This window comes from Stegodyphus dumicola, chromosome 11 (genome assembly GCF_044657685.1).
Source record: "Stegodyphus dumicola isolate Sdum_Otavi_A_Nest chromosome 11, ASM4465768v1".
Classification (NCBI taxonomy): Eukaryota; Metazoa; Arthropoda; class Arachnida; order Araneae; family Eresidae; genus Stegodyphus; species Stegodyphus dumicola.
The window spans coordinates 109,965,023-109,978,482 of record NC_140778.1 but is presented as its reverse complement, the minus strand read 5'-3'; the positions used below and the strand labels follow the sequence as shown (position 1 = coordinate 109,978,482).

General features: G+C 33.2%; 1 protein-coding gene across 1 annotated transcript in view; it reads left to right on the top strand.

The window, feature by feature from the left end:
• The window catches only part of LOC118183990 (uncharacterized), a 34,958-nt gene extending 31,456 nt beyond the window's left edge, over positions 1-3,502 (top strand). Inside the window, exons 4-5 of the mRNA XM_085827088.1 lie at positions 668-759; positions 3,274-3,502. Coding sequence (XP_085683214.1) covers positions 668-759; positions 3,274-3,298 — 117 coding nt within the window. The 3' untranslated portion in view covers positions 3,299-3,502. The remainder of the gene's footprint in view (positions 1-667; positions 760-3,273) is intronic.
• Positions 3,503-13,460: the final 9,958 nt, after the last annotated feature.

Below are 13,460 nucleotides of genomic sequence, written 5' to 3'. Positions count from 1 at the left end.
GAAACTGCTAAAACTCGTTTCGAACTTCAGGTCGTAACTCACAAAACAAGTTGGCGAGTTAACCTCTGCCTTTTGACGTAGTTCTCGCAGTCATAAGTGCAATTTATTTACATCATATTACTAAACATCATGTTTTAGGCTACGCTGAACACCGGTAGTTCGGTCAGAGGTTCGAATTCCGCGAACGAGCTGTATGCATAGGCATTTTCGTGTTTTCTCCATGTGTAACATATATACGAGCTGGTTTCCCTTAGAAGGTCCTCCACGAAGGCATTCCTTCCCTTAGATAGCCCTCGAAATTTCGCTGTAATTAACCAAACCAACCCGGTGCAGCTTCCCTTCCTCTCAAAAGTATATATTTACAGGAAGTCTTGTTTACAGTTTAAACATTTTTAGATGTGATGTACTTATCAATCAACAATTAATTACATTAGGAGGTGTTGATAATTAATTTTACGTAAGGAATATTTAAATTAAAGTGAAATAATTTATTTATAGCAGTAAAACTTAGTCACTCTTAAAAATCCTGTCAATAAATTGCTAATAAATACTTTTTCATTGATGTCGACTTTTATTTTTTATAAGATCTGTTGTACTATGCTCTGACTATAGGTTCATTTAAAAAGCATATCTTGTATCGATTATAACAATATCTATTTTGTTACAGATGGCGATGAAGGCTCGAGTCGAGTATTTCACAGGATCGCGTCCAACAACCGGAAATACTATCATTTGCTTCGAAGTTCCAGTTCAAATTGTGTAAGTAAGGTTTTTGGTTTTGTAAAAACAGAGCGTGCTTTGTACTTGAAAAAATTCCTAACTGTTGCAAAATGTGTCGAGAAAAACGGTGAAAATTTCCCGAAACCTAAAGTCACTCAAGATCATAGAAGACCTAGTTTTAGCAGCATCCTACAGAATAACGCCGAAGAAGAAAATAAAGGAAATAACTTTCAGACTCTTCACACAATCTCCCAAAATTCAGGAGTTCTTACGTATATGAAAAAGCTTATGATACTTATTCAAAAATTAAGGAACTCTAAAACCATGACAGAAAAACTCATGCTAGGTTTTCAAGCTATACAGTATCTGATGGAAATTGCCGAAATTCAAGATGAAGGGACTTATCAAGAAAAATTCTTTTTCATGCTCATCTTTAACTCAGTTTTCAAGCATCGTCTAACGGGGTCAGTACTTGGGAGCGTGACTACCCATGGCCCCAACGAATCACATCTTTTCACCATCACTCGACCGATCGTCGGCTAACTCCGCCCACCTGGCTTTTCCGCGCTGCCCAGATGCTTTCTAAATTTTACATCTTTCCAAGAGTAAAAGTACCAGCTTCACATTTTTAGGTCTGGAGGTATCTCCTTCGTATTATTATTATTTGCCAAGCCCTATGGGCAATATCCAAGATAGGCAGTAAAAGTCGGAGACCGACTAAAGGCAGCCCAAGCAAGCATCATTAGATTAGATTTAGTTAAGAGTCTCGTCTAATGCGAGATAGTTAGTCTCGAGTTAGTCAGTCCATGCGGAGTCGAACGAGTTAACAGCTGGGCAGCGAATGCCGAGTGGGTCTTCCAGTGCATCGAAAGAGTCTCTTAGTGTATCGCGGTTAGTGCATCGTCGAGTGTGTTGAGCTCCGGGAACGTCTGAACCGATGGGTCGGGAGCTGTACTCTGTGTGTCGTCGAGTGCATCGTGAGTTGTAGCGTGGAGAGTCTCGAGAGTACGTGGAATTCCGTGAATGACCGAGCAGAGTCGGGAGCTGCACTCTGGTGCTTTGCAGTAAAGCTATCTTCACCGTGATAACCTGATAACTGAAGGCTGTGTCGCTGATTGTTCCAGCATGTTTATAGTAGTTCTTCGACGACTATAAAACGTGTTATTGGATCTGTCCTGATTAATATTGCTTAATAAAGTGTGTTTCGATACTTTATCAAGTGTCGTCGTTATTCACTCCAAATCTACGAACCCCGTACGAACGTGAAGGAAGAAAATAACGTGACAGTATTTTGTGTGCCCTATGCCGTAAATAAACTATACACTTACGAATATGTATAGCTTGCTTTCGCCGGAATTCGAAGCTGGACCAAGCTTTAATGGTCAGCTCACCCCACCACTACTAGGCGGTCAGCTATCAGGGCAGCAGCAATATGCAGGTTGATACATCTTTAATCCGAAAAGACGGAGACCACCACAAGTATTGTAGTACGTAACCTGGCTACACTTCCAATTTTGACAGGATGCAAATTTGTGTGGTGAAAACTTTTGGAGGAAGCGAAAACAATTTTATATGCTTTCATACATTGAAAAAAAAAAAAAAAAACAGTCTGTAAAATAAAAGCCTCAAAAGTAGTTTTTCATTAAATTTAAGTTCAACATGCAGCGACTTCGCTCCTAAAGAAAGATATGGGATTGTGAACAGACCGTGAATTCAATGTGTACTTTTAGCTTGATCGTATCATCTGCCAAAATAGACCCAGAATCGGGCTTGATACTAATGGAGCATAAATGAATTTCGATCTACATTCATGTGGAGATAAACATCAACAACTGAAGCTGAAATCTTCAGCAGCAATTCGTTCTATCTAGCAAATATAAATGCCACCACTTACAAACATGGTTGCACCGTAACAGTTACGATACATCTACTAGTTAAAGAATTAATACAGTGCCGCATTTGCGTATAAGCTGCACAAGCTAGAGCTTAGGTCTCCCGGGCCACATTTAAAAATGTTCTTACATCCCGTATTAAGAAAAAAAAAAGTCTTATATCCATCATAAAGGGCTCCATATGTTAAATAGCTTAAGATCTCATCAAATCTAAATCCTGTCGTGATTTAATACTATGAAATAATAAATAAAACGCATAGAATAAGATATTTAAAAGGAGTTATTCAAAATATGCAGACACATGAAATTCATGTATTTAAAGCAATAACATTTTCCTAGTTTTTACTAAAAATAAGTGATTTAAAGTTTGATAAATGCCTCACTTGTTATTAAAGTTTCCTAATTAAAAATTTTATTGGAATTAGTTTGTCTCCATCAAATATACTAAATAGCTTAAATAAAAGAATGAATATTTTTACGGGGCAACAAAAGACTGAAGTTTTTAGTTCTTCAAAAATCTGTGTTTAAACATCATATAAATATAGATAAAAAATTACTTATAACAAAAAATGACTATGAAAAATGGCAAAATGACTATTATTTGTGACGTAATAAGTGACTTCTGATTTTTTCCTCTTATTCTTACATTCTTCTCTTTCAGGAAAGCGGAAGACAATGAAGTATAAGATTCACAGTCCTAAGCAAATTTCTGAAAACATCAGTGAATTTATATTATTCATAAAACTTATGTTTTTTTGTTTATCCTGTTTGTCCTGTAAAATTGTTGCATGTCTTATGTAAAACATACAATTTTTTTTAGTACTTTAAACGCAATGAAATCGATTTTATTTTAAATAGTTTGTCTTTTATTAAATTCTTTGATAGTTTTCCTCTTGACTAGTTTACTTGAACATAACACTACTCTCTTCTATTACTAGACGGACATATTAATCGACGTTTTTGAAGCTTTAATTCATTTTCCCCTGCTGAGTTCTGAATTAGAGTTTCAATAAAAAGAGATTAATTTTTATTTGTGTAATTTTGTATATTTTTCCTTTCGCATTTTTATTTTTTGAGTTTGTTCTACTATGAATTCTTTCTTTAAATTGGATTTTTTTTATATTGTGTTATACCTCTTATACACGGTTGCAATTAACTATATTATACAGGAAATTATCTTGAATTTCTAATTTAATAATAAATTTAGATGCTTTAAGTTTATATATATATTTATATATGGACAGAGAATTGAGACTAAAAAATTTTTAGGACAATTTATCTAATTAATTAAAAAATTTCGTAACGCAAAGTTTTAATTGTCTGTTTCGGTGAAACGCGTAATGGAGTTAGCTTGGTTCGACGTTCAACCAGAAATTTCCCTTGAAATGCCAGGGTGGACCTCGAATTGAGCTAATTTACTATTTTCCGCTTTTTAATTTTTATATGTTTTAACTTGTTCCATCAATTGATTTTTATATGTTTTAATTGTTCCGTCGATTGGTTTTTTACTATGTTTTATTTTTTGGCTTTAACTTGTTTCCAACGATTAGTATTTTACTGTGTTTTATAATTTACATTTTATTTCGCATGTAGCCTAATATTTCACTCTTCAATGTGATCAGTTTTTCATTTTTTTTAAAAAAACTGTCTTGAACTTTTTCTTGGAGCCACAGCTCCTGGTAACTTTTTGGTGAGCTAACTACAATTTCTCTTCTCATTTCCTTAATTTTGCAGCATATTGCGCAAAATATTTTGACAAAAATTGATCTTATTAGTATTGTACTTACAACCTAGCTTATAATTTTATATACGATTGGTGTAGCTGATTGCAGCCAAAAAGGGAGGTGCACATTACATGCTATTGTAGCCTTATACACAAAATTGAAACGTTCTACGACTGCTCGTTAATGTGTTATGAGAGATACATACATACGTACGTACAGACGTCAAGAAAAAATCTCCTCTGAATCCGTTTTAAATCCATTTTACAATACTTTTCGGCAAAAATAGTCTTTTATTCTGTCCGTACGTATAGATGTCACACAAAACGTCGTTCAAATAAATCGTTTCTAGAGCGATTGCAATGGATATTTTCATTGAAATATGATACCCGAAATTTCTTGCGTTTACAATAATTCCTTTCCTTCGTACAAGGAAGTGAAAAAAAAAAATTAACTTGAAAAGGTGAAAAGAGGAATTTTATTATCATCCAAAAGAAGCGTCTGTTTCTTTGCTTCCAATTTTTGTGGATTTAGGAGTACTAACATCCCTCCTGGAGGACTTGAGAGCCACGGTTTTAATTTTTTGGAGATAAGCTAGCGTTCCATGCTTAATGTTTATCTATGCAAATTCTCGAAATAATCCTCCTCTCCTCCATCCATTTTGTACTTCAAGATTTGAAATGTTGTATTGATAAAACGAATCTCAAGATTCAAGAGATTTAATTTTTTGCGCTGTTCATTAAACTTTATACGTGTCTTCTTATCAAATATAATAATTTCAAAAACTGTATTTTTAAGTGTGTGTTTCATAACTAAATTGGAAACTGTGCTTTAATGAAAATTTTAAATATTAAACAAATATTTTTACTTCCTTGTACGAAATAAAAGAAGAATTGTATTTCCGAAAATTTTCGGGTATCAAAATATCTATTTTGACCATCCCCGAATCCATTTGGACAATTTTTTTTTTCGTGACGTCCGTAAGTATGGACAGAATAAAGGACTATTTTTTCTAAAACGAACTGTCTGAACTGAATTTTTTTTTCCAAAATGGATTTAAAATGGTTTCAAAAGACATTTTTCGTGACACCTGTACTTATATACATACGAATGTATGTATCTCGCATAAATCAAAACCGATTATACGTAAAATGTTAAAATTTAGTATTTGGAATCGCTCTAACACCTATATGTACATATCCTTTTTTTTATTGCAATATACCAAACATGTATATATATATATATATACATATACATATATATATGCACCCACCCCCTACCTAGCTTAGATGTCGTTACTTGGCCTTTAAAAACTGCTTTTTGACAAGTATGAAATCTAACTTTTAATGTGTTTTCCACCTCAGTATACTTACATTTGGATAAGTTTAAGATTTTATTATGAAGAAATAAAATTAGAAGATCTTTGACTTCTTTACCAAAAAATTGACTGGGATGTTTTAACTTCAAAAATTGCAACTTTAACTTGCCTTGAGAGATCAGAAAATGAAATTAAAATAATTCAAGGAAATAGGTTTAAATGAAATGTAACAAAAAAATGTGTATAACCCTGTGTGGCCTGTGTGATCGCACAGGGAAGTCACGTTGTGTTTTACTTCCTTGTCATCAGAGTTTTACTTCCTTGTCATCAGAGTTTTACTTCCTTGTATGTAGTAAAGGAAGAATTTCGGATATATATTAACGAAAATTTACATTTTAATCCCTCTGGAAGCCATTTGAATGATTTTTTGCATAACATATGTACCTAAGGAGAGAATAAAGGACTCTTTTTAACGATTAGCTCTAGAAAGTTGAAATTTTGTGTATGGAATTGCTATAACATGTAGTGATGCATCTCCTTTTTATGTTGCAATCTACTGCGCCAAACGCATATATATATATATATATATATATATATATATATATATAGTTACGAAATACCCCGAGATAAGATAGCTTCCCAACAAAGTGGGCTTAGGGTTTCCAGAAAATGGCAAGAAAAATTAGTGCTCCCAGATTTCGCGCAAAATACCCATTTTGCCACAAAATAAGCGATGTGCCATAGACGAATCGAGAACAATTTCAGAACGAATTCTTACCGGTTTTCCTGAGAATGTTCCCGAAGGCAGGTCAAAAGATATAAACACCCTACCTGTACGCGGAGTAACGGTGTCTCGTGAGAGTATCAACTGTAGTTTGAGTTTTATCGTGAAGTATGTCTTGAGTTCATTGTGATGAGCAATATGTTGAGCTCAGTATAGCGATTTGTGTTCAAAGATTAGCTTAAGAGCTACCGAACCGAGTAGGGCGGTGTACAACAATACCTTGCTGTGAAGCTGTCTTCACCGTTGTAGCATGCAGGCTGTGTTGCTGATTGTTTCAGCATCTTTATCGTAGATTTTCGAGAGCTGTAAACGTATCTTTTATCTCTCCTGTGAAGTACTGACGAAAAATTGTGTTTTGATTCTTCATTGTTATCGTCACAATAGATATATATATATATATATATATACCCTCTTACCTAACTTCGTAAGCGCTGTGATTATATTCCTATATGTTGATAAATTGTGCGTTTATGAATTGAAGACCAATGTAATTCAGAAGAGCTAGACCAATATAATTCAGAAGTGATTGAATTATATTGGTCTAGCTCTAGATAAAGTTTTATGCCTTGAGTTAATTAATGTGCATGCAACAGTTGTAGAATTATCAAGAATTTAAAATTATAAGTGGCGGCTAGACCTAAGTGGAGGCTGGTTGTTTACATCTGAAACCTTTAGTAGTATAGTCAATTATGTCATTGGTACACCAACGTCAGTGTCTTTTTGCCCAGTGCGACCAAATGTTAACTAATTTTTATGCACCGAAAATTTGGTCTTTCTGCCCGTTGCCTGAACTGCTTGCTTTCGCTAAGAAATTCTAGTTCTAATTTCAGAAACTGTTTTAAGCCTTATTGGATTTTCAAAGTTTTTCTGTATTTTACAATTTTGAAGGGAAATATTTTGAGCTTTTATGTATTTTTGCCTTGCCCCGAAATCAGAACTGATTTCATTGAATAAGAAATCGCGAGTGAAATTCCAGGAAATAGTTTTAAAATAAGTACAAAAAAAAATGTATACAATTTAATAGGCCATACAATGAAGTCATGTGGTGACCACATCAAATTTTTACCAATTGTTATTTATTAAAAAAAAAATTGTGAGCTTTATCTAACAGCCTTATCTTGCGAATCACTTTTATGTAAAATTAAAAAATAATGTCCACTACATCCACTATTTAGTAAAATATAATTGATTACATATAAAAACCAACAATCTAGCAACATCTTATACATTTGTCAATATAGTATTTTATATAGCAATATAGAATATTATATGTTATATACTATATTGACATATATATATATATCAATATAGTATTTATCTCAAGAAATAAGATATAAAAGGTAATCTAACTATTATTAAAAGATAATCTATATCTTAGTATAGTATTTTATATGTATTCGTCAATATAGTATTTTATATGTTATCTCAAGACAGACACATGCCAGTGTGAGGTTTAATGCCTGTACATGAAAACAGGTAATAAATCTTGTGTTAATTTCTTAATGAAATGTTTAAAGAAGGGAGAACTGCATCCGCAATTCTTCGCTAGTATACAAGATAGTCTTGGAAAGAAACTGCAGAAAAACATCGATTTCTTCCAGGATAATCAGCGATTTGAACACGTATTGTGGTTATGGTTAACGTAATCATATTTCGAAAATTAAAAAAAAAAATAAGAAACATAATAAATGGTGCAATATAATCAATAATCAGTGCTCATAAACTATAGGCGTACTCATTGTCTGAGATTTCAGTACACTGAATGTACACTTAGCATGCAAGTATCTGAACGTAAACTAAGTACACATCACAGAAGTTTACGGTGCAAACCAGAATAAAAACTTACACAAATATTTCTATTCTTTGAATTCCTTTAGATTTAATTCACATGAGCTAAGTATACAGTGATTTAGAAGCTGTTACCGACAGATTCGTGTATTCCATGAGGATTGTGAGGGTACACTAGAAATAGGGAGCAGTATCATGCATGAAATGAAATACATTAAAAAACAGGTCCATAAAATATAAATTGCCTATCAAACAAATTCGAAGTTGACAAACAGATTTTGAGATATACTACAATAACTGTAAGATGAGAAGTATTAAGCTGAACACGCATATATTAAGAACTTCTTTATATGGAAAAGCTGAGGGGAAAAACTTATTTCAAAAGAATTTTTAAGCTTTAAAATGTTACATGATGATCGTTTTTGTTTAAGAAATTGTGTATTATGCATGTGTATTATGCATTTGTATTACGCATTTGTATTAAATCTGTATAACATGTACCTGATGGAAATGCTATTGTTGCGAATAATTATTTAAATTCAACTGTAAAAAAATTGTTTCAAGGAAGAAACCTTTGCAGTATGGCATGCAACAATATACCCTCCTGTATTACTATTAGCCAACAGCGATACTTTTTAATAAAATACAATTTTTGTTATTAATGAGCTAGGTTACAAACGTTGAATGCGTAGCCAAATTATAGCGGTTCGCGAGCGTCACCTAGTGATTAATTTTGCGAACCCACTGGAAACTGGGAACCGGAATTTCGTCCTGTGTGACAGGCCTTGAGTATAAGTTGGCGTTGTTTATACGAAGATCAACTTATACTCAAGGCCTGCCAGTGTGAAAATATTTTGTGTTTTCGGTGGCCTCCGTGAAATTTCTACTGACCGCAAGATGGCGTTACTATTCCGCTACGCTTTGCGACTTTAACAATTAGCAGGATGGTACTCAAGACTAATTAATTGTCTTGTTATATGCAAAATTTAAAAACGATTAATATGTAGTGGTCAGAAATTATACATTTCTTTTTAATAAAAATATTTTTATTTAGAAAGAAAGCATGAAATTTCAAGTTATCCAATTTTTCTTTTTTCATATATAACCCTCAACTACTTGATTCTGATTTTAATTAATGTTTGCATCTAGATATACGCTATTTTTAACTGTACTTATTAGAGTTACGTTACCTACTCTAATTTAAGAGTAATTTAGAGCACATATTTTACTTTTAAACTATTTGTATAGTACGAAGTTAGCAGGTAGCTTCAGAACATAAACTATTTCAGCCAAAATTTTCATTGTATTAATATCAGTTGTCCTGTGCTTACACCAATCAAAATAATTTGGAGCCACTATTAAATATGTAATTAAGAAATTAACAAATGATGATATAAAATTTGTTAATGCATAAGAGAAAAAGTATTTCTAAAAGAGACTTGGTTTTAGGTACTGAAGATTTTTTCTCTTTTTTAATTAATATAAAATACTTTTTTAGGAAATATTAAATTTTTTTTCTTTTTTTTTAATAATGCAGATTTAGAGCTCTGAAGAATAAGCGCAACACTACACATATTCAAAATAATACCAAATATTTCAATATCACCGACAGCATATAATAATGACATACATGACATTAATTACAATGAATCCCTCTGTCCCAAATCAGTTCTACATTTGAGTACTGATTATTGATATTGAAGATTTTATCATTTTGTTTGCATATTATCAACAACTACTTTACCTACCAAGCATTCTCTCCTTAAATCAGTACCAAATTAGTGTCAAAAATACAGCTTTCGCACACCTTTTAGCCACGCCCAATTTTGTAAGGACTCTACCATCAATAATCGCTTAAAATCTTCAGGTGGCGCATGATAATAATCATTGGTTTTTGCGCCAAAAAACTCACTCACTCACTAAAATCTTCAGGTTAATTAAATATAAATTCAATTATCTGTCTTGTCTATACGATCCAGTTTGCCTTAGAAATTCTTCCGAGAAAGCATCCCTTACCTTAGGCAGACAGCCCTCGAGGCTTCGCCTTAATCACATAAACACGATCTTTCTAAAATACGGGCGGTGTAGTCCTAACAAAATGAGGCATGGCTTAAGAGCCTGCGAAACCCTCTAAATTTTTTACGACAAAATTGTCCCAAAATAAGTGCTACATTTGTGGAAAGTAAAAACTGAGAAGGAAAACCTAGTATGCAGCGTTACATTCCTTGTAGTACACCTTATAATTTTACTGATGTCCATCTACTAAACTGCATCGAAAGTTATTTATGACGCCAACTACTTGAAATCATGGACCTTATAAGACTTAGACTAACCCAGTGGGCGGGACGCGCGTCACCGACATGTCGGCAAGAAAGAGTAGGGACGAACTGGTTTACTTTCACACTGAAACCTATGGCGTTTGTATCACATAACTGTTTTTAATTATTAAATGTGATACGTTATATAGTGATGAGATTATGAAAGCCACAATTTTTTCCAAATAGGATTTAATATATCTCATTAAAGCACTTTTTACTACAGTTCGCCCATTTTTTTTTACGCGTAACTCTTGTACAAACATCTTTACTTTGGTAAAACGGTAAATAATATCATCACTATACAACGTATCACATTTAATAATTAAAAACAGTTATGTGATACAAACGCCATAGGTTTCAATGTTAAAGTAAACCAGATCGTCCCTACTCTTTCTTGCGGACATGTCGGTGATGCACGCCCCGCCCACTGGGTTAGTCTATTTCTTATAAGGTCCCTGCGTCGTGTAGCCCGCAAGGTCACAAAATAGGCGGTGCTTAAATATACTATAGATTTAAGGGTACAGCCTCCTTTTGTGAATGCAAGGCATGTAGATTTTGTTTTAAAAAACATTTCAAGTTACAATCTCAACGAAAACAACACAAATCTCTTTTTTTTTTTTAATTTTAAATTAGGATTACGTAACTGTTTTGTTCCTTCAATACCGGCTTCGAAAGTAATTGCTTAAGGAAGTCAATAAAAGAATACAACATAAAGGCGCGTCCGAATCCAACCCTCCGGAGAGGATGTATACGTCTTTTTTTAATTAATTAATGCAACATATTTAATTATCTTTATTCTTTATAAAAAATTTCAATTAAAATACACCCTAAAATTTGCAAGTGAGCGCTTGAAATGAATATTTATCTTTGACGCGGAAAATTACGTGATATTTCCAAAGATTTCTTTTTTTAGATTCTTATTCTGTGAATTAAAAATGAAAAATGTTTCAGCTCTCTGTTATTCGATCGCGAATACTAGAAGCATTTAAAACGGTAACTGTCAATTTCGTATTGTCTGTGCCAATGATACTTGCACAACTAGGTATCGCCATTTCCTAAACCCCGTTTATTAAGAACTACGTTTTCTCTTCTTTCTGGATACTTTCTGTGGTAGCAGTAAGAGTGTATCAAGGTATTCTGCCCACCTTGGTTTTCAGAAGCCAAATATATAATTATTTTGTTAAAAATAATGAAAACAGAACAATAAACCGAAACTTTAATTTCAATTCCTTAGAACTAAATAGTGACAAATGTTTAACATATACCTTAGATCATCACTCGTTGAAAAGGTACACGACTCGGAGGTCTTTGTCTTTCTATATTTGCTCCATGTAGGAGTCTTAAAAATGAAGAAATGAAATCCAATAAATGGAGCATACCTATACACTGTAAGTGCTGGAGATTTCCGATGCAGCGTATAGTAGCATAAGCCATTTTGAAAACAGTAGGCATATCTTTACATAACTCGGAATATCTTATAGCATAACTTTTAGTAGAACCGGTGCTACAACCGCTGTAGCGACCTGCTCTTGATAAATCTTTCCAGTCAGTTAGTCATACCGGTATTGCAGAGATATCGCGTGGAGCGTGACGTGTCCTGCTCAATGATAGAATTAGGCGTATGGGCACATGACGGTAAAAACAGGACGGGGCAAGGAGGCATCGGAGGTAGGTGAGAGGAGGTAACCATGCGTCACAAGGGGGAGAAATACCAAGCACAGGCTGGTGTCGCGCAATCTGACAAGTGTCTGTTCGTGACATATACATGTATAAAACAATACGCAGAAAGTAAAAATAAAATAAAATTATTTACAGGGTACATAAATACACAAATAAGGTACAAAATAAATCCAATTAAAATAAATATTTACATATGTACAAAGTGTTCGTGCGCTATCATAATCAAGTAGGGAAAATTGCATTCCTCGTGATATGTGCAGCGTACGGTCTTATTTTGTAGTCCTCTTGCAGAGGTATATAATCAAACGTGTTGAATTGAGCAAGGTACGGGCAATTGACAGCTCTATCTGCTGTTGGTGCGGTGAAGAAATTTGTCAACAGGCTCAATTTTTAGATCTCTGTGAAGCGTGCCATTAGAGACAAAGTAGTGTGCGTTTGTCATTAACGTGAACCTTATAAAAGATAGACTAACCCAGTGGGCGGGATGCACGTCACTGACATGTCGGCAAGAAAGAGTAGGGACGATCTGGTTTACTTTAACACTGAAACCTATGGCGTTTGTATCACATAATCTTTTTAATTATTAAATGTGATACGTTGTATAGGGATGAGATTATGAAAGCCACAGTTTTTTCCAAATAGGATTTAATATATCTCATTAACGCACTTTTTACTGTATTTCGCGCATTTTTTTTCACGCGTAATCTTGTACAAACATCTTTAATTTGGGTAAAACGGTAAAAATTCTAAGCACAAAATTTATGAACTTAATTTTGCGTAAAAATAAAGTAAAATTAAATAAGATTGATAGTACGCAATGCTTTGAAATAAATAAGGTAAAATTAAACAAGGTCTGATAATTTTTTTTTAATTTAATGAAAATTTTCAGGCAGTGATTTCTCAAACTATAATAACATTACAAAACGATCATATTTATTTGATTATATGATCATTAAATTATTAACATTAAAGTGGATTAGTTATTTTAATAATTCATAAAATTCGGAGCATAAAATTTTCTGAGCGAAATGAAGGGAAAAAAAAAAAAAAAAAAAAAGATAAAATCTAGAAGCACTCAGATTTTATATTACGCCCAAAAGGAACCTTTTTTTTAAAGTCTTGTGTGTTACCTATATTTATTGAATATCATGTTCTTCGCCCGTAAACCACATACATTTGAAAACAGCATATCTTTAGAATTTCCGCACTGGAGATAAAACTATTATTTTCCGTATAGTG